This window comes from Mesoplodon bidens, assembly GCF_964165515.1.
Source record: "Mesoplodon bidens genome assembly, chromosome: 4".
Taxonomy (NCBI): domain Eukaryota; kingdom Metazoa; phylum Chordata; class Mammalia; order Artiodactyla; family Ziphiidae; genus Mesoplodon; species Mesoplodon bidens.
In genome coordinates, this window is record NC_138160.1 from 163,520,938 (window position 1) to 163,542,459 (window position 21,522).

General features: G+C 45.2%; 1 protein-coding gene across 11 annotated transcripts in view; it reads right to left on the reverse strand.

The window, feature by feature from the left end:
* Nucleotides 1–21,522, reverse strand: part of TENM2 (teneurin transmembrane protein 2) — a 536,125-nt gene that overhangs the window by 239,748 nt on the left and 274,855 nt on the right. For all 11 annotated transcript variants that reach the window (XM_081231705.1, XM_081231704.1, XM_081231698.1 and 8 more), the window contains one exon: nucleotides 661–783. In XM_081231705.1, the coding sequence (XP_081087831.1) occupies nucleotides 661–783 (123 nt within the window). The remainder of the gene's footprint in view (nucleotides 1–660; nucleotides 784–21,522) is intronic.

A 21,522-nucleotide genomic window follows, 5' to 3' on the forward strand; every position in this document is an offset into this window, starting at 1 on the left:
GGTTCTGTTTTTTTCTCCTCTTTCTTAGCACCTTGTTAGCACCTAATTTTTTCTTTTTTTTCCTGCAAAAATACAGTTGCCTGATTGCTTCAGGAAACATTTCTATTGTTCCCTTCACTGTTTTGCCAAGGGAAGCTTTGTTCCCGAGTTGTCAAAACTCCTTTCTCTTCTCCCACGAAGCGGAACAGCTCCGGGTCTTTCTCTTTCATGCCTTGCCAGGTGGTGCTTCCTCCCTGGGGAAGCTGCATCTCTCCCCTGGGGAGACGGCTCTAGTCTACTGGCCCGTGCCGCCTGCTGCTCTCAGCTTTCCCCATCAGGCAGGACTTTCTCCTGCTGCTCCCGCTGCTGCTGTGGCTGCTGTTCCTGCCCAGGCCTTGAGATGCTTTCAAGTAGCTCCAGACCCTGCCGGTCGCTGCAGATAGCGTAGGGGTGCACATGGCTCTGAGCGGGCACGGCGCCAGCTCCGAGTGGCTCCAGCCAGACACAGCTCACAGACAGGAACAGCAGACAGCTTTCAACGGGGGTACCTAGAAAATGCAGGGCTTTTTTTCTCCCTTTTGCAATACCTTACAAGATTCGGATTAGAAAACCTGGACCAGGTGGCGGGAGCTCTGAATTTTCCTGTGGCCTCAAGAGGGCGCGCCGCGGCTGTAACCTCACCTTTACCTCCAGATGGCGCTGTTGTCACATCATCGTTTCCTGGTAAGCCGGTCCTTATCCCATTGTTAAAGGTGTGTCCATCTGCCGGCTGGAGTTGCCAGTTGAGTCCGAGCAGATGCATGGCTGCAGGAGAGACAAAGTAATGAAACCATGAATAGAGAATTCAGCAATGCAGATGTCAAGGGGGAGGGCCAGGTGCCTTTTGCAAATGACTGCCTTTGAAGGAAGCTGCAGTTCAACACTGGCTTGCCCCAGACCTCAGGGATTAGCTAAATACAGAAGGCAAGTAGATCTGGGTAGTTGGGTTTCCTCTCCCAGTGGAAAGGAAACAACAGCCTCAGGGGCAGAGCATCCCCAGTGGCGGGCGGAGGAGGGAGGGGAAAACAAAGCCCGGACCTTCCAAATGGTGCCACCATAAAGGGGAAAATGCCCCTCTGGAATCACTGTAAAGGGCACTCCCCATCCCTCCCGGCCCTTCCTGCACTCCGGAGAGAGCTGTTTATAGACTGGTGGTCCAGGGGCATTGAAAAGAATACTTTCCCCCAAACTGCTCACAATCTAAATCTGTTTCAAATCAAGCCTCCCCCAGTGGGGCCAGCCTGCTGGTCTGGTTCAGACGAGACTATACCTGCGCTGAAATACCAATGCAGCCTCCAGTATCTGCAGTAGTACTGGCCCACGGTAAAGCCCCACCTCCCTGTTTCAAACTTGAAAAAGGTTTTTCCGCTCCAGCCCTCTTCCTGACACGTGAGTATCTTTTCAGCCTATGGTGGAATAAGCTTGGGGGTAGTGATGGAATGGAGTTCTTTTCTGGAAATAGTACTACGGCGATTCACTGTCTCTCTCCCTCTCACCAGACCTACCTCTACCCTTCCCCACAGTCCAAGATGAGACACAGAGCTCTGAAGCACTGCCTCTTCTTTGCTAAGCAAACAAGCACGCCTACAAAACTCTCGTTTTATTCCCATGCAACCTCCAACCTCCAGACACCAAACTTCCTTCTGGTGGTCCTTGTCACTCTGTTGGTGCCAACTCCCCACGTCCCGGTTAGTTGAGCTAAGCCAATATCCCCCTATGTCTGATGGCTCTTGGTGAGTTGTTCATACTGTGTGGAGTGAAAGGCAAGTTCCACACACCTGCATTCTTTCAAAGTCTGTATCTAAGAAATGCTTCCTTTGTGAAAAAATAAGGACTTCCTTCCCCTGCATATTTCTCAACCTGGCAATAACCACCACATGTCTGTCTGGCATTTCAATCAGACACAGGTTGATGCCTTTGCTACGTTTCCAGCACTGCAGGAGGGAAAGGGCTGTTGACAGGGAAAGGTTCCTAGTATGAGGCTGGGGATGGGAGAAACAATTAACCACAGGAAACGCAATTAACAATGCTTAGGAAATTGTTCACACAGCAATTAATTCTGCTTGCTTACCACCACCTAAAGTCAGGCTGCATTCTTTTAAGGTTAAAAACCTATCTTCAAACCTTACAGCTCAGATTGATGGCCATGGATGAAGGTGGCAAGGTGTCCCTGCGTGTACATCTGCTTTTTTCTTACACACATCCCCACCCCAGAACCAAGTTTTCTTTCTCCACATTACTCCGAAGTGCAAGGCCCACGGCTGCAACTCTTCGAGATGATACATGCTAATAAGAATAAGTGACATTTACTGCACACTTTCTGTCTGGGTAACACCTAATTTTCTCCTGCAGTTTATCTGTTCTATGTAGGTCACTTAGTTGAAGAGGCCAGATTCGATTGCCTCAAATAATGACATATTTTCACTGTACAGAGGTCAGGACATGAGAACTAATCGTGGCAGCTTCAAGATAACGATAGCTTCTGATTTGTAATTACCAGGTGAAGGGAGCCAAGGAATTAGCTATTTTTAGAAGATTTCCAAAAAAAGATACTATTGGGTTATCGGCGCTTGCCTTGAGCCAGCTTGCTGATGCACTGGAGATGCGGTTCTTTCAAGGAGGGTCTCTGTGTTTTAAGAGAGACACAAATAGATACTGCAGATCCAGCTGGGGCCCAGGCCTTACAAAGCTTTGATTTTTCATGTCTACAAAAGGAAGTGATGGGTCCATCAGGCAAAGATGACAACCTCCCCAGTGCCCCATCAATATGAAAACTCTTGTCAAAATTGCTCCCCTTTCCTGGTACTCAATCTTGTCATTCCAAGGTGCAGAACATACTGCAACCATCAGCTTTGGCAGATCAGAGAGCAAGCAATACCCCAATCTTACTGGATATACCGAGGGCGTCCACGAAACGGTGGTCTCCGTTTGCAAAGACGCCTGCCCCCCCTTGCTTTTTATCTTGGGTTCCATAGCATCTCTTTATTTAAAAAAAAAAAAAAAAGTATTCTGAAAACAAGAAGACCACAGATGCGGTGAGAAGCGTTCGGGTCAGAGTACACAAGTAACTTCTCAGACGACTCCCAGAAGTGAAAGGAGAAATAAGAAAGTGAGATGAAGATGGAAAAAGGACCAAAGCCAAATCTGCGGTGCATAAACTCTGTCCTCCCAGTAGAAGCGATGCAACTCAAGTTGCAAAACGAAACTCAAGTTTGGGCATACTTTCTGTTGTTGAATTGAACATTAAGTAAATAAGTGTGAACTATATCGGGGTACAACCACCTCCTCTTGGTTTTTTATTTTATTTTATTTTTTTGTAGGCGGGGTGTTGCGGGGAGTCTGAAATAGGCTTTTGTTTGCACTTTTTATTTTTTTCTTGGTCAGCTATTCCTTCTCTCTTACTTCAGTAGGAGAATGAGAATATCTTTCTGGCCTGTGGGGATGGACTAAAGTGTCCTTAGGATAAAGACCCAAGGGAGCTGTGAAGTAAATGAGTTTCCTGACTAATGAGAATTCTGTTTCTTATTCTGCTACTGATTTGCTTGATGGCAGGGGCTGAGAAATCAGTCAGTCTCTCTCTTTACCTTTTGTAAAGGTTCCCTTTTACAGGTAGGATAATGGCTGCTTAGGGCCAGAGGAAAGTTCAGCAGCTGCCACCCCCTGAAGATTTGTTGATAGCAGAGTATCTTGAACATAGAAGGTGCCCCATAAGTGTTCATTAGAATCAGTAATGATACATGGGGGCAGATGTGAGGGGCTGGATTGTAGGACATGATACTCTTTATAAATAAAACACACATAATACAGGGGTGTAAAGGAGGGAATGAAACAGTGCTGGCAACTATATGGAGGGGTCTGCAAAGAGAAGCTTTTTGATGATTAGCGTATTAGTACCTGCTGCCAGTCCTTGGACCCCTTCTATGGCCAGCACTGTGGTAGACATTCTACAGATATTAAGACCTGCAGCTTACATTTGAGGTGGTTGCCATCATCATGCCCATTTCACAGACGAGGAAGCTGGTGACTATAAAGTTTGATCACAGGGGGCTTTTGGAATACGAGGAGGATGACAGTGGGAGGCAGTTGGCTGCTTCATAGTTCATAGTGATCTGGTTACAAATTCTGGTTTGCAGTGGAATCTCGGCAAACCTGGTCTCTTTCTTGCAACTCATGATAATCTCCCTGTGGTTGAGGAATTGCCAATTTTGTATAGTCAGCACCCCGTTCCTGAGGGGGGGTTACATCATAGTTCCTCACCTTGTTCATCTCACCACACACGCTGCATACCTTCTCCTTCCACCACATCATCAGCCTGGGTCTGGAGTGAGGACAGCACGGTCCAGAGCCACGGCTGACCGGTGATAGAATACAGAATAATTGGAGAAAGGAACTGTTACTGTTGTAAGCCATGGAGAGTTTGGGGCTCTTTGTTACAGCAGCATGCCTGAGCCGATCTTGACTGATACGTTCAAGTATACGGTAAGTGAGAAGTTCCACTTTTATACACTAGGTGTCCATGTGGTCCTTAAAGTTATTCATTTACCGGGTCAGGATCCTTTCTAAAACCCAGCCAGGAAGAGTTTGCACATATTTAGGGCCACTACCTTACCTCTATGAACAACAACAAGTAGCTCTTTAAACATTATGTCATAATATCTCCAATTCTGATCTGCTCTCAGAATCAGACTTAGAAGCTGAGAAGCCTCAGAGTAGCCAGAGTTACTGCTCCTTCACCTCAAGATTTTGGGTGAACATTGGCCTCATCAATTTCTCCCAAAAGACATCTGGATGCAGTGGGGGTGGTCCCCTCCCCCCAATCCCCACAAATGCTCCAGCAGCTCATCCCAAAAGGTCCTGTTCAGACCATCTGAGGGTCAGAAGTGAAATGAGTTTGGGAGACCCTCTCCCTAATGTTATTCACCCCCCCACTGACAGCCTAAATGCACAATGTATCATGGTTTGACAGACTCTGCTCCAGAGAGATCCTGGGATGCAACAAGGGGGCTCCATGGGTCAGCAGGGACAATACAGGGAAAGGCTCCAAGGGGAAGTTCATGTAATCCAGGTGGCAGCTGGGAAATCAGCCACCAAAAACACCATAGGGCAGCCAAACTCTGAAAGTATCCCTCTGGCTAATTGCAGAAAACCTTTATCAAGTATTGAAAATGAACCAAGATAGGATGGACAGACCACACACAGATCCCAGATTTCAGCAGGAGTAGTAAACAGACCTACCTGGAGTTATGGTGCTATTTTCTTACTGAAGTTGCCTGCGTTTATGCCAGATGGGGTCCGATAGAAATACTCAGGGGGAGCCAGAGCAAAGGGAAGAGAGAGGGGTTGGCTGCAGGTAAAAGAATTCTCCAGCAACCACAAGGAAGGAGACTGTAGGCCTTGAAAAGTGGCAGCTTGGAATGGGGGTCGTCTGAAATAGTAATTAGGGTATGTGTGGGCCCTGCTGGGTGCCACTTAGAACCTTCCCTGTTCACTGGCTGGCAGAGGATCAAGTTGACAAGAGGGCCAATCAATATGTCAGCAACGCTCCCCAGAGAGCTGCTCAGCCCTTGTTTGTCAAAGAGGGCAAACACAGGGGCCACGGGTGTTCTGCATTTGCCGAGCAGGTCCCCAGGAACCGGGGGTATCTTTAAAGATCAGTCTTGTCAATACATAACTGGAGGAAGAGACTGGGCTTTCCCTTTGAAAATGGAAGTCTTCAGGCCAAGCAGAGCTTAGGGAGGGGAGGAGGGAGTCAAGCTTGCTGGGTCTTGTGGCTCAGCCTGCGATCAGATTCACAAGGGCCTTAGAGAGGACGGCAAAGCTCCATCAGAGACCAAGGCAGGATGATGGGAAGGGTCAGGGCTGGGTGTCCCCACCCTGACATCACCCGATTTAGTCAACAATGCCAGGGCTCCCGTGGAAAATGTAGCCAATTCTGAAAGGGCCCCTGCCCAGATGACGGAAAAAAACACAGCGGAATACTCCGAGCTCAAATGCACCAACGCTGACCTCGAACTTGCACAGGCAATCTGTAAAGGCACTTTTGCAAGTAGTAGTGAAAATTAACACATTGCAAATGAGCCTCCTTGATGATGGTGACAATGAATATTTATTTTGGCACCGTGCCAGGTATTGGGCTAATTACATTATTTGCATCGTTTATTCATCATTTATCATTCAGCAGGTATTTATTGAGCCCCTACAGTGTGTTAGGTGTGTATTCCTAGGCACCAGGAATAAAGCAGTTAACAAGACAAGTTCCTCGCTCTCAGGGGAAAAGAGAAACTAAACACATAAGCGAAAAGTAGAGTATAGGGCTAGGGAATGCCAGGGCATGGGGGTTGGGAAGTTGAACTTTTTTGGTTTAATTGTAGACCAATTAAAGATGATTGCCTGTGATAGGTAAATCTGAGGCAAGGCTTGAAGGAAGTAAGAAAGCAATGCAATGCTGACATCAGGTTTGAGTGAAGCTAGGGGAAAAGGAGAGTGTGGGGTGCTGGGGGGGATCAGTGGTGGGGAGTGGGTGCCCTTGGAAGGGGTCTGCCTTATATTTGGGTGAGATGGGATGACCCTGGAGGATTCTAAAGAGGATGAAAGCTCACTTATTTTCATTCTCACCCTGTGAGATGGTAATATAATCTACATTTTCTAGATGAGGAAATGGAGGCTTAGGGAGGTTAAGTGACTTGCCCAAGATCACACAGCCAGGAAATGGGAAATCTGGGATTCAGACTGAGACACTTGTACCTGCAGAGTCAACCACCATGCTCTCCTGCTAGTGACTCACTCCCTCTGAGTCCTCACTGGAGGCCATCAGGCCCTTGGAGTTCTTTAAATGAACCACTACTTTGCCAAGGCTGAACAAGGCAGGTGGGCTACAGAACCACTTACTAAATACGGTCAAGGCTCAGTCGGGAACAGACACCTCCTTGTGTAAGCAGTCATTAGTCCTCTATAAATATAAAAACCAGTTTGCTATTTAACTTAAAGGAATCGCTGTTGTCAATAGAAAATAAATATGTTGGACAACTTCAATTTACCGTCCTGCTGGCTAACAATCAATATGTTTGGTGACTTTTTCCTTGGTGAGTTTACTTATCATCCTTCAGGGATGCAGTACAGTGGGTCTTCTTTAAAGAGGTGAGGGCCCACTGCAATGTATTAACGTATTAATTATCCTTTTTAGGAAGGCTGTCAGTGCCAAAATGACCTTCTGCCTAAAAGAAGAGATGTAAACAAAACCATGAGCGATAACATTCTCAGAAATGCCCCAAGTCTTCAAGGAGTTAAAAATTTTTAAATCTTAAAGGAGTTTAAAAAATAAAAATCCCTTCCAGATCACCTTGGTGAAGTGATTTCTTTTAGTTTCGCCCCATTGTATTGCAATACATTGAATGGAATAAATTTTCAAAGCCCTGCAGGGAAGTTACGCCCACAAATCCCTTTACTAGTAATGGGATTTGTGCACCTATCTGCTAAGAATGCTCTGAAAACTGACTTGCCTGTGTCCAACTTCCAGCCTGCAGCTTCCAAAATGGTTGGCAAGGCTTATGGCACAGGAATTAACACAGACGAGGAAGGATGAGTTGTAGATACGATACTAGAATCCTGGCAGGACCACGGAATATGAGAGGGGCTTGGGAGAAATGCACCTGCATTTACCCCTCTACCTGCACTCTCTCATCTTCCAGCTATGGTGCTAAAGTGGTCCTCGGCAAGAATTCTGTCTGTGCCTTTCCAATTCTAGTCCCTCACAAAAGCAGGGAGACTTTCTGGCCTGCATGTCTGTCATGAGGACGAGGTGAAAGTCGCAGGAGACAGCTCTGGGACCGGAGAGCAGTGTGTTCCCGAGACAAGAAGAATCCACATGGAGGGACCGGCACATTCATCTATTCCTGTGACAGGCTTGGGATGGTACAGTGAGTGGGAAGTGGTATGAGATTAATCAATTCCTGTGTTAGGAGGAAACAAACGGGGCTCCCTGCCGCTGTAGGGTGCATGGTGCCCCCAAGCCGGTGTCATCCCCACCCCCTTCGTCCCCTTGCACCTGCTGCACTGCAGGTGGCAGCTATTAACAGTGTGGGTGTGTGGTGTCTGGTGTGCTCAGGTGACCTCTAACAAGGCCCCCTGGCTCCCAGCATCACCGGGCAGATCGATATGTAAGACAGACCCATGAGCTGACATCCACTTTCTGTTTCTGGTGCGGGGTCCCCAGGAACGTACACTGGAGGACAGGCGATGCTGGCCAGGCACCCCATTGTCCACCGAGCCAGCTCATCCTTGGGCTGATAAATACACACCTGGAGCCATTCAACGTACAGAGCATCATTTCCCACCCCAGACTACTCTGTTCCTGCTGCTATTTTTCCCTGGAAAGAACTAAAATAAAAGCCTTTCTTTCTCCAAGAAAGGACCCATGTGATCAAAATACCTTTAGAGAATGATAACATTGGTAGGTTTTATTCTTCAAATAAATCACGGTCTCGGATTTTAAGAGCTTTTGTGATAGCAGAACACATCCCCACAATCCATACACATACACCTCAGTGCATCTTTCTTCCGCCCTACCCCGAAGCTTGTCATTCAGTGTCAACAATCCAAGCATCATTCGTCTTTCTTTAAAGAACAGCAACCAGCAGTCCTGTTCAAGAGGGGGCTGGTCCACAAGACCACCAACTACAAAAGGAAGGCGACGTGGGCTGCACGCGGCATGCAGCCACCGGAATCCTAGGAAGCAGACATCATGAATGTTTTAGAGGATGAGATGTCATATTGATCAGGAGATGTGCTGTGTGTGCTGGAACAAAGAGGGGGAACTCTCTCGTGAAAAATAGCCTTCTGCAGGAGGGAGTGGGGAGGGGGTTCTGGGAGGTGGCCGTTAGGGCGCTGGCCCTACTCTGTTCCCTCAGCTGCAGCAAATGAGGGAAAGAGAGTCTGGACTCACTTCCCTTCCTGAGTCCCGGGCAGCCCCCAGCAAACCACTCCCTGTGAGCCTTCTGATTGAACCCAGAACCCACAGCCAGGCAGCCTGAGATTGGCAGCCAAGCCAGGGGGCCTTAGGAACAGGATAAAGGAAGAGCTATCTCCCTATCTTGGGTCCCTGAGAGATTCAGTCCCATCAGGGTTCAAATCCCCACACTACTACTCATAAGCAGATGAACTTGTACCAATGAATTCACGTCTCTGAGCTTTGCTTTCCTTAGCTAGAATAAAAGCTAACATTTTTATAAAGCACTGACTCAGGGGCCAACATTCTGCTGAGCACTTGGTATACATTACTTTATTTGCCCTTGACAATAAACCTGGAGGTGGGTACTGTTATCATTCCCATTTTGTGATGAAAAGATTGAGGCAGAAAGGTGTTGGGAACTTTGCCCACACTGATAGGGCTCACAGTTGGGGCAGCTGGTTATGGAATCAAGCACATGCTCTCAGCCCTTTATATCTCTATGGGGAGAGGGGTGATCAAACCAACCTTGTAGGGCCTTGTGATATAAAGGAGACAGGAACCTGGGAGTATCAAACACAAAGGAGGCACTCAAGAAACGTGTCTCACTTCCTGCTGGGTCTCGGATCACTCTGTCATTACAACAATGGTGATCACGGCTAACTTTTTTTAAGCCCTTACTGTGTGCCAGGCACCGATTTTATGGAGTGTGTATATTATTCTCCCATCTCGTAGATGAAGACACTGAAGCTCAAGGAACTGAAGTAACATGCAGCTGGTAAGTGGTCGAGGGGTGATTTGAACCTGAGCCCCGTGACACCTACGGCCTGAGTACTGCACCACCCAACTCATAGCAGGATGACTGTCGGCTCAAAGTCCAATACCAGTGAAGATGGGGGATGTATATTCATCTAGATATTCTTCCCCCATTGGCCTGAACCCCCTATCAGAGACACCTTTGTGGCTTCCTTTTCTGCATCCCATCAGAATGGCAGAGCCACAGTCAAGAGGGGCTCCAAGGTCGTCTGGTCCGCACCTTTGCTGTACAGATGGTGCCCATGACAGCCAATGACTGGCTGAGCCAGGATTTGAAATTTGGTCTCTTGATTCTTTGTCTGGTGCCCTCTCTACTGTCTCGTCCACCTCCTTAAAGACAGAGAAACTGATGGGCAATAAAATGCCTTAAAAAACAGACCATGAGGGCACTGCAGAGAAGCCTTCTCCTCTCACCTAAGATTTTTATTACTATGATTTGCAATGCAGGGCATGAGCAAAAATAAATTAGTCAACAAAAGGGGCATTATGGTTCTTTCTGATCCTAAATTCATTAGCTCGGGCTTCTATGGCAAATTACTTCTACCACAGAAGTTCATTCACACCTACAATCTAAAATCACCATTTTTCTATTTCTACCCGGTTCAAGGATGTCATGGTCGATATAGATGTGTTCCCTCCTGCGTGTGAACTTGGTAATTTTTCAGGAGTGAGAAATGAGTTGAAGAAATAAAGACGTTGAGCAAATCCTGTATGTAATTCTCATTTCAATTTGGTCATTTGTTCAGCAAAGCCAAATTAGGCACATGGGGAGGCTGCCAGTGTTCTTTTCAATTTTTAATTTTTGACATGGTTCGCTCAAGGATTTTTTTTTTAACTCAGGAATAAAAAAATCTCATGTTACAGTAAATTGGGCTTGCTCTTTCTCTTAAATGGTTTTAAGTGGATTTCACATGCCTAACCTAAAACATTTAAAACTTGATTCTGATGGAAAGAAACATCACGTTAAAAAAGAATTAGTTCTCTCTCCCAGGGATTGATCATACAGTAGGAACTGAAAATCCCAGAGATATGGTAGTCCTGGTTCTCTGATGTGCTTAATATCAACACAGTCAACTTTTTACCGGGAGAAAGCTAGTCTGGATAAAAAAGGATACTTTCTTTTCGGAATGCAAGCCACCTAAATCCATCAAAAAAGAACATTTTCCTCTGCAATTAGATAAATGACACAATTAGGCTTATTTGGAGTTCTTGACAATTTACTTGGCAGAGCTAATTTCAGGGGCTTTAAGTGACACTTAAGTCCCACACATTTCTTTCCTGCTGAAGGTACACATTTCTCTCAACAGGTAGCAGCACTGTAACTGCTGTGGCATTTTCGGCTTATACAAAGCATTGCAATGACAACAGAAAGACATTCAACACGGCTCATAATTAGCCATCCTCCTCCCTTCGGCTGGTGCTCCCTCTCCACCCCCCCATCCCCAATTACTCGATGGAAGATCCCAACTCAGGTATAACCCAATTCACCTCCAGGCGGGGGTTGGTGTCTCCTCTAATACCAGCCTGGGAGAGAGATGCTCCCTGACCTACATGTTTGGAACTCAAGAAGGATGAACACGTTTGAAAAGTTCCCCCACTTGTTTTTTTTTTTTTTTTTTTTTGCGGTACGCGGGCCTCTCACTGCCGTGGCCTCTACCGTTGCGGAGCACAGGGTCCGGACGCGCAGGCTCAGCGGCCATGGCTCACAGGCCCAGCCGCTCCGCGGCATGTGGGATCTTCCCGGACCAGGGCACGAACCTGTGTCCCCTGCATCGGCAGGCAGACTCTCAACCACTGCGCCACCAGGGAAGCCCCCACCCCCCCCACCCCGCCACTTGTTTTTATTACTTAGATCTTTGAGGCTGAAGTTTCTAAAATGTCCACATTAGTTTTATCCGATTTCATTTAGTCTTTAATATAAGACACTCCTGTGGTAGATATTTTATTATCCCTATTTTACAAATGAAGAGAATGAGACACCAGTTATACAACACGCCCAAGGTCAAGGGTTACCAGATTAAAAAAAAAAAAAGTTAAATCTGGCAATTCTACCAAGTCCCCATAGTTAGACTAAATCTCAGCAGCCCCAGGAACAGCCCCTTGGCTGCTTCCCTCAGATCCTCTCAGCTTAGTTCCAGATCTGTCAGAAAGAATTGTCCAAGGTAACCAGAGTTGGGTCTCTCCTCTGAACTTCTAGAGTTCTCTAATCTAAATGCCATTTGCATTCTGCTTCCAGTCCAACAGAAATATAACACGAGCCACATATGCAACTTAAAATGTTCTAGTAACCACATTAAATAGGTAAAAATAAATGTCATGCTTTCAACCTAATACATCCAAAACATTATCACTTCAATATGTAATCAATGTAAAAGTCATTTTTCGTTAAGTCTTCCAAATCCCCCTTGTATTCTGCACTAAGAGCATATCTCAATTGAGGTGCTAAACTTTCAGTGGTTAGAGTGAAATGTGGTCCTGCCAAAACAATAAAAGTCTGTTAAACAGAAGAATATATTCCTTCAGTTTTTAAATTTAATTACAATGAAATGAAGTGAAAAACTCAGTTCACATGTGGCTATTGGACAGAGCAGTTCTAGACCACTGTGGCTAAATGCGGTTCTTCTAGGCCAGTTTCCTCCTCTCTGCCCCCAGGATATTTTGTATCCGCACCTCTCACAGCATCTATGGCTTTATGTGGTGATAACTTATTTGCTGATCACCCTACTTCCCCTCCCATCCCCCCTCAAACTTTGATTCATGAGCACCTTGAGGGGTGAGAGTGAGTCTTTATACCCCCTCTTTTCAATTTGCTGCACTAGAGCCACTATCAGGTTTAGAACACATTCGTGTCCAAAAACTATTTATTGAATGAAAGAATGGCTTAACAACTGTGTTTAAAAAAATACAGTTGGGCTTCCCTGGCGGCGCAGTGGTTGAGAGTCCGCCTGCCGACGCAGGGGACATGGGTTCATGCCCCGGTCCGGGAGGATCCTGCATGTCACGGAGAGGCTGGGCCCGTGAGCTATGGCCGCTGAGCCTGCGCGTCTGGAGCCTGTGCTCCACAACGGGAGAGGCCACGGCAGTGAGAGGCCCGCGTACCACAAAAAAAAAAAAAAAAAAAAAGCAGTTAATTGAGGTCTTACAGTGTACCAGGCTAAGAATAATCATGGCAATAGTAATGAACAGTATCTATTGAATTCTGACTTTGTACCAGGCTCTCCATTACTACCAGCTTTTAAGCATTTTCTCATTTGAATACACTGCTCCCCACCCCCCCAAAATCATCTTTGAGGCAGGACCTATTATTTCCATTTTACAGATGAGAAAACTGAGGCTTAGGGAGATTAAATAACGTGCCCACTCTCACACAGCTACTAAGCGCCAGAGCCAGGAATATGCGGATGTATCTCAACCTCCCTGCTGGTATTTCCCTAACCTCAGTCATCATGGACCACATTCCTGAGTTTTTACTAAATCTGATCTCTACTCGTGCTAGTATTTCCTCACTACATTTTAAAATCAATACCCCCCCTTAAAACTTTAATCCACTTAGCCTCAACCCAAAATAGTATCTGTGAAATAGAATGTGTGATGTATTAGTTATAAGGCTTTGTGATACATGAAAATGGACATAGGATTATTGAAATAAAGACGTTTGCCCACACAGCACACAGTCACACTGCGCATGTGCTACTAGTGGTCTGTCTCCTGCAGTGGAGAAAACATTACCCCCTGCTGGACTGCCTCTAACTTCGAACATTTGTCTTTCTATTCCCAAGGACCCACCATTATTTCTGTGTTTTCCCTGCCTTCTACAGTGGTCTAAGAAAGCGAAAACATCAGCAGTAGAAGAATGGGCTGGAAAGAAGGCTGCCCGTGCCTGTCTCTTCTCATGATTTCCAGCTGGATAAAAGCAAAACACAAGCAAACCACAAGACCTGACCTCCCACCCACCCCCTCCACCTTGAGGCTTTTTCTTTACTTCTTCAGGGCCAGAGGACTAAGACTGCTTCAGGTAGGCTGCATCCATGGGGTCAGTCCTTCCTGCTGAGAGCCTCCCCACCTTAGGCCAGAGTGATGCCAGCAGAGTCTGGAACCTGCTAGAATCCAAGAGTCCTGCTTCTGCCCAGAAACATGTCCACAGCCCAGACCACCACAGATGTGTTCCTGGGCATCCCAGTTTCTACTTAATTCATAAATTCACCAGCCATCATTGAGCACTGACTATATCCCAGATACTGCAAACCCTCAATGCAATTTTCTTTCTTTGTTTTAAAAAAATGTTATCGAAGTAGAGTTGATTTACAATGTTGTGTTGATTTCTGCTGTCTAGCAAAGTGATTCAGTTATACACATATATATTCTTTTTATATTCTTTTCCGTTATGGTTTATCACAGGATATTGAACATAGTTCCCTATGCTATACGGTAGGACCCGGTTGTTTATCCATCCTGTATATACTAGTTTTCAATGCAATTTTCAATAACAATAATAGTCAACATTAATATAGTGGTTACTGTGTGCTAGACACTGTTCTAAGAACGTTAAATATTTAGATATGAAATGTTTGGTAGATCAAAGATGGTAGAATATCGGTAATTTTATATGGTCCAACTTAAATATATTAATCACTTAATACAATAGCCCCAGGGACCGATACTTTTATTACACCCATTTACAGATGAAGAAACTATAGGGGAGAGAGATTAAGTAACTTGGTCATTCCACCACTAGTATAGAGCTGGGCTGTGAACTTGGGGACTTTCGCTCAAAACACTGAACCATAATGCTTTCTGCCTCTTACAGCAGAAGTGCCAAAAAAGAATGCTGCCTTCTGCCTAAAGGCTAGACGCTATACTTCAGGTGCATTGTGGCTAAGATACACTTTTATGGGAACAATGGAACATGATGGTTAGAGTAGCTTTGCAGCCAAAAACCCTTGGCCTCAAATCCAGATCCCTTTGGACCTTAGTATCTGTGAGACTCTGGGAAAGTTTAGTTTAGTTTAGTTTTTCAACTTCTCAGACCCTCTATTTCCTCATCTGTAAACTGAGAATCTTAAAACTCCCTACCTCCCAGGGGAGATTTTCACATTAAACAAAATAAAGCGTGCAAAGCACTTGGCTTGACAAAGAGTTACAAGCTCAACAAATTAGTTATTGTGTGGACTGGCCAGAAAGAACTGTCTGGAGAAAAGTATCTTTCAGATTCCAAACAGCTAGATTAGAGGCAAATAGTCATTCCTGAATTGGAGATGTCCTGCCTTCCGAATTAAAACATCAGTAAAATAACTTCACATTTTCTATCATTAATGGATGTGCAATTATAGAGGAGATTAGTGATTTAAGCCAAACATATAAACTCTCAGGGTGGAAATTTTAAGCACTGTGCCTAAAATTGGGGAGATACTTTCAGAGAGAAGATATTTTAGACAGTGGCTCTGAGATGGCATAAAGGGAGGGTTCTCTCCTCCACTCTCTGGTCAGCCCTGACCATGGATGTGCAGACCGAAGGCAGGTGGGTCTTGGGGGATCTGGGCTCTGGCAGAAGGGCTGCATCCCCTTTCCCCCCATCAGGCACAGAGCTGCCCCAAACCAGACAATGCACTGGGGTAGTTGTGCCGGGGGCATGTGATTGGAAAAATCTGTCTGTAAGCATTCTTGGGGCAAATTCTTTTTTTCTTTAGTCCGGGAGGCTGACCCCATGAGTTTGAGCTGAACAGCTATGTATTAGCTTAGGACTGTTAGGGCTCAGCTTGACCTAGCTTCAGCAGAATAGGGCAATTTTTGGAAGGTTGTTAAAATAGCTCATGGAAGTGAGGGAAGATCTGCCTCACCAAGCCCTGTCTTTCTTCTCTGTCAGGGGGCTCTCTCCACAAAGGGTGGACCGTGGCCACAGAGAATGCCAGACTCATCGCCCCACCCTCTTGGGCCACCAGAGAAAAGAGGGCTTCATTTTTTGAGCTTCACTTTTAGACAGGCAAGCATTCTGATCGTCGCAGCTGGGGTCATGTGCCCTTCCTTGGGCCTGTCACTGTGGCCTTGAAGGTAAGATAACACTATGGCCCTGACCTGAAGACAATGCGAAGAGGGTGTTGAGTATAGACCTGGCCACCAAGTAAAGATGTCACATCTAGCAAATAAAAATATAGGATGCTAGTTAAATTTGAATTTCCCATGCAATATTCAGGACATAGTTATACTAAAAACATTATTTGTTATTTATCTGCAACTCAGATTTAACTGGGGTTCTACACTGAATCTGGTAGCCCTGTCACCAAGGGAATTGGTGTGAGCCAGTCAGGCTCCCCATTTTGTGTCTACCACAGTTTGTATAAACCCTTGAAGAGGTCCAGAGTTCTTTGTGGAACAAAGCACTGTCCATGCTCAGGGGTGCCCCTGAGACCCTGCTCCATGCTGTGTTGGGATGGCTGTCTGTCCAGATGAGAATCTGTGTCAGGCATCTGCATTTTTCACCAAGTGTCAAAACTGCCTGGCTGTCTGATGTGTAAAGCATATGGACTATACTTCTTTTCTTTTTTTTTTTTTTGTGGTACGCGGGCCTCTCACTGTTGTGGCCTCTCCTGTTGCGGAGCACAGGCTCCGGACGCGCAGGCTCAGCGGCCACGGCTCACGGGCCCAGCCGCTCCGCGGCATGTGGGATCTTCCCGGACCGGGGCACGAACCTGTGTCCCCTGCATCGGCAGGTGGACTCTCAACCACTGTGCCACCAGGGAAACCCTGGACTATACTTCTTATCAACCATATCGGTTCCTGGGTGGGACCTGAGGAATTTATCAGAAAATTCAGCTAGAATTATTAGAGAAATGCAAATCAAAACTACAATGAGGTACTATCTCACACCGGTCAGAACGGCCATCATTAAAAAGTCTACAAATAACAAATGCTGGAGAGGGTGTGGAGAAAAGGGAGCCCTCCTACACTCTTGGTAGCAATGTAAGTTGTTGCAGCCACTACGGAGAACAGTATGGATGTTCCTCAGAAAACTAAAAACAGAATTACCACGTGATCCAGCAATCCCACTCCTGGGCATATATCCAGACAAAACTGTAATTCGAAATGATACATGGACCTCTATGTTCATAGCAGCACTATTTACAGTAGCTAAGACATGGAAACTGCCTAAATGTCCATTGACAGATGAATGGATAAAGATATGGGGTAGATGTGTGTGTGTGTAGTAAGCGAAATAAGTCAGAAAGAGAAAGACAACTATCATATGATATCACTTACATGTGGAATCTAAAATATGACACAAATGAACTTATCTATGAAGCAGAAACAGACTCACAGACATAGAGATCAGACTTGTGGTTGCCAAGGGGGAGGAGGAGTGGGGGAGGGATGGATTGGGAGTTTGGGATTAGCAGATGCAAACCATTATCTATAGAATGGATAAACAACAAGGTCCTATTGTATAGCACAGAGAACTATATTCAATATCCCATAATAAACTTTAATGGAAAAGAAAAAGAAAAACAAAATTCAGCTAGCGTCAAACTGTGATTCCACTCTTGCCAAAGCTCCCTAGAGATGTCTGATAGTCAGCATGAGGCTACCTAGCTGGTCCAAGCCCATCTCTTAGGCTGGGTTTTAGTGCCCTTTTTCTAGAAGGCTCCCTACAACCCGTTTATAAGGTCTCTCCCTCTCTAGTCTTGGCTGAAAATTTGGAACCTAAAGATCTCTGCAAGTTCCATTTCTGCCAACAGTGTTGATTCCTGTAAATATTTACCAAACTTGCTCTGCAGTCAAGGCACAGCCATTTTTTCTCTTCCTCTGGAAGGAAGTTTATGACACAAAGTAATAGGTGATGTCTTCTTACTGCCATATCAATCTGCTGTAGTACCCGTGAGCTGAACTTCTTCAACAGCAAGAACAAACGGTTGTTACTGAAACCTTCCACACGGAGGAAACCAATAAAACCAGAAGCAAAAGCAAACCAACAAAGCAAACTTTTATAGAGATTTATTCTCTGTTGGAATACTGAACACAAAGACAGAGCAGCCCAAAGCTGAGGTTCAATTATATTTCCTAAAGTAGGAAGACCAAACAGTTCACTTTGATTTTTCCTTCAGACAATACTTTCTTATTCTGGTGATAAGGGGTGACTTTTCAGCACCAAGTATCCCAGAAAGAACTCTGAGCGATGGGGTGAAGTACTGGGCTTGGATTTAGGATACACAAAGCCAGCCCAGGGGCAAGGTCAGTCTAGGCAAGAGTTTGAGCTGAAGAACTTTCTCTGTGTGTTCTCCCATCTGTTCCCCGGAGCAAGCGATGCCTGAAAAACTCTGTGTGAATGAACTGATACTTTTAGTGAAAGAAAAAGGTAGTCTAGGGGCCTCTGGGCATCACGTTTGGACTTAAGGGCAAGACTGTATTTCTTTTTCTGGGAAGGCCGTATGCACTTAGAACAGAATCCTTAATGAAGCGCCATATGATCTCGGACTTGACCTTCAATGTTCTTTCCATGCAGCCCTGTGCTTCATACAGTGGTCAGGAGCCAGCTCTCACTGGGTGAGGGTACTTGGCTCTCCACGGTCTTTCTGAGAAATATGCTTCAGTGCACATGGGACCACTTTGTCCACAGGAGGGGTTACCATTCTGATAAGTGGCTTTAGCCAATTAGTTTATTTTTGATGAGTTTATTTTTTTTCCCATTCCATACTCCTAATTCAATATCCTTATTTCATATAGCACTTAGAAGGCTGATTGACCCTTATAAGGATGCATGCCTAGGGTATGATGGGCCCTATTATGAAAACTGAGCAGACTGCTTAGTGGTAACAAGACACACTTCTCACATAGATTCTCTTTATAGGTCGACTATCTCTCTGTGTATCTATGTATATGTATGTACACAAATGCATATAAACAAAAATGTATATATGTCTGTATATATGTGTGTGTGTACACATGTATATCTCTCCTTGCATATATGTATATGTCTGATTAGTGATTTGTCTTCACTGGTTCTATCCAGGTTTGCTGCTGTGTATTCTAGACGGGCAGTGACTAGGTACGTCTGGTTCACTATTGTACATCTGGAATCCAGCACAGTAAAAACAGTCTTTACATAGCTCCTTCCTTTGCCAAGCACTGTGCTAAGGGCTAGTCAAGAACTCTCTCATTTAATCGCTCCAAAACCCCTATAAGACAAGTACTATTACTGTGCCCATTTTACAGGGAGGAAACTGAGTCACAGGGAGGCTAAGTATCCTGGCTGTGCTCACGTCGCTCGTAAATATTAATAATAATAATGAAAAAAACCCTGGGATTTGATCCTGAGCAGTCTGGATTCTAGAGCCTGTTTTCTTGCCTTGTACTGGAAAATACCTGTTCTATAATTAATAAATAAATGGATGACTAGTAAGACTAAAGCACTCTGTGACAAAACCATGGTTTTCACCCTTAGCTGTTAGACCCAGAATTCGCATAAAATTCTCTAAAAGTACTGCCCATTCCAGCATTTCTCCCTCTGACTCACGTCTGTGGCTTTCCACACCATCTAAGGCTCATCCTAACTTCCAGAGTCTGTATTATTCTCACAATTCTATTACACGAACTCCCTGTTGTGGGACTGCTAACTGCTAATTGCTAATCCCCACATCAGTGGATACATGTTTAGGTGGACACTGCTGCTGCCTGCTCTTTGCATTTTAGAGCGGTCTTCAACAGCCAAGGAAACTGTGGGCCAAACCTCCTCATGGAGGACAAGCTTCTTGTGATGAGCTACAGGAAGCTACGCCCCCTGAACACCCAGGTGAGGCCCATCTGATCTCACGCCTTGAGAAGAGCAAAGAAGTATCCAAGATCCAAACCATGTTCATCTCCAGACAACTAAACAGACCACTGGAATCAGAAGTTGTGTTTCTCTCCATTCACAATCCACTCCCCATCACAGGTGGGCCCCCATCATGGCCCTGGGAGAGGAGTATCACACTCTCTGAGCTCAGACGGGCGATCAAATCCTATCCTCAGGTCTCAGGGGCTAATTAAGCCTCTACGGCTGGTCAATGATCGTCATTGTGGCAGTGATTTTAAACAACTTCTAGGCGGTCTCTTCCTGTTCAAAAACTTCTCTCCATCTTTTCACGTACGATTGACACAAACAAATTTTGAATGGTAGAATTTCTGTCAACCCCCCAGGATGCTTCTCTAATTCCATACCCAAAAGGCAGCACTGCTCGACCCACAAACTTGTATCTGCTCTTTGAAAATACAAAGACACAACATGGAAGAAAACGCTACCAGCAGTCCACTCTTCTCCCCAATCAAGCCACATAGACCCAATACTTGACGCTTCCTTTTGCCACTTGGATTCCAATTTTCAATTCCCGTTGGAGACATCTCGTGTTCTCACTGTGGCATCATCTGTTAATGCCCACTGTCAATAGGGAAGAATCATTCAGCACTAAAACGCATGGAAAACAAACAAAAAAAGGATTCTACTTTCCAAGCAAGCCAGGTTGCAAGAACTGCTACTAGAGAGAAGTGTCCAACACTTTTCCACTTAAATCGCTTTCAAAACTTTTAATGAATCTTCTCTTTTAAACAAATAATGCCATTAGCATGGATGCTCTGCAAATGAGATGCAGGGCCTGCATTTGTTTGGCTTCCTTGATATTGTTTCAGAAACCTGATTACATCAAATATTTTTCAGTTTATGCAAAGCAGAACTTCTCAATACATTTTTTTTGAAGAGTATGTAGTTTTCATTTGCATGTTAGTCCCAAGTGGTAAATTTACACTCTGAATGTAGGATTAACAAATTTCCATGTCTGTACTGCATTTTGAAACTTAACCATTAAGAAGTTGCTTTCATATGCCAAGAGGCTTCAGAAGCTGAAACCGAATGAACGTGGAGGCACCTGGATGCAAGAGTTTAGCACATAGACAGACAGCACCAAGGAAACCTGTTTTCCCAGAGGAACATATTTTTGTAGTCACCTATTACATACAGTGGTTTTTCAAAAACTGATTTCAAGTCATTTTGGAGAATTCAGGGACAAGGATACACTTTGTGCGGCTAAGAAACCATTCAGATTCTGGGATCCACAGATATGCATCTAAACCCCTTTCCAACTGCTCTTTCCCAGTCTGGCGAGCAGGACTGGCAGTGCCACTTCCTCCCTGCCAGTGAACAATGTTAGGGCTTGAGAGAGCGATGCATGATCACATTTACTGTAGCATCAACTCTTTTTTTCTTAATTGTCCTGAGAACCTAGAAAGGAAACAAGCGTCTGTGCTGACAGAGGAGCTCAGCGTGAACTCTCATTTTTCACATGGAGCTAATTAAAAACTGAAATTAGTTAAATATGGAAATGACACTTGCAAGCACTTTAGTAGAATTCTGGCAAAATCCCTCTGGTGTGCTGTGACATTACCTGCTGCTCCGAAACTCCCCAACTGAATTTCACAGTTAAAGGGCTGAGCAAAGGGAAAGTTATTATTGAGATTTCGGATTCAGAACGGGTCTGTAAAACTCCAAATTAAATTTCACGGCTGGCCCTTGAGTGGTTGGCAATATATAACGTAGGCCAATGGAGTGGGCTGCTCACAATGTCCCTTCAAGCAGCCGCTGCAACTACTCCTCTTTAGGTATGGTCCTGTGGGTGGCATGGGGGGACAATCAGAAGGTTAACGGATGTATTTCTCCTGGAATCCGACTCGGGGTGCTTTACATACACGCCAGTTCCGACAAAGAGCTGGGATTCATGCTTGGG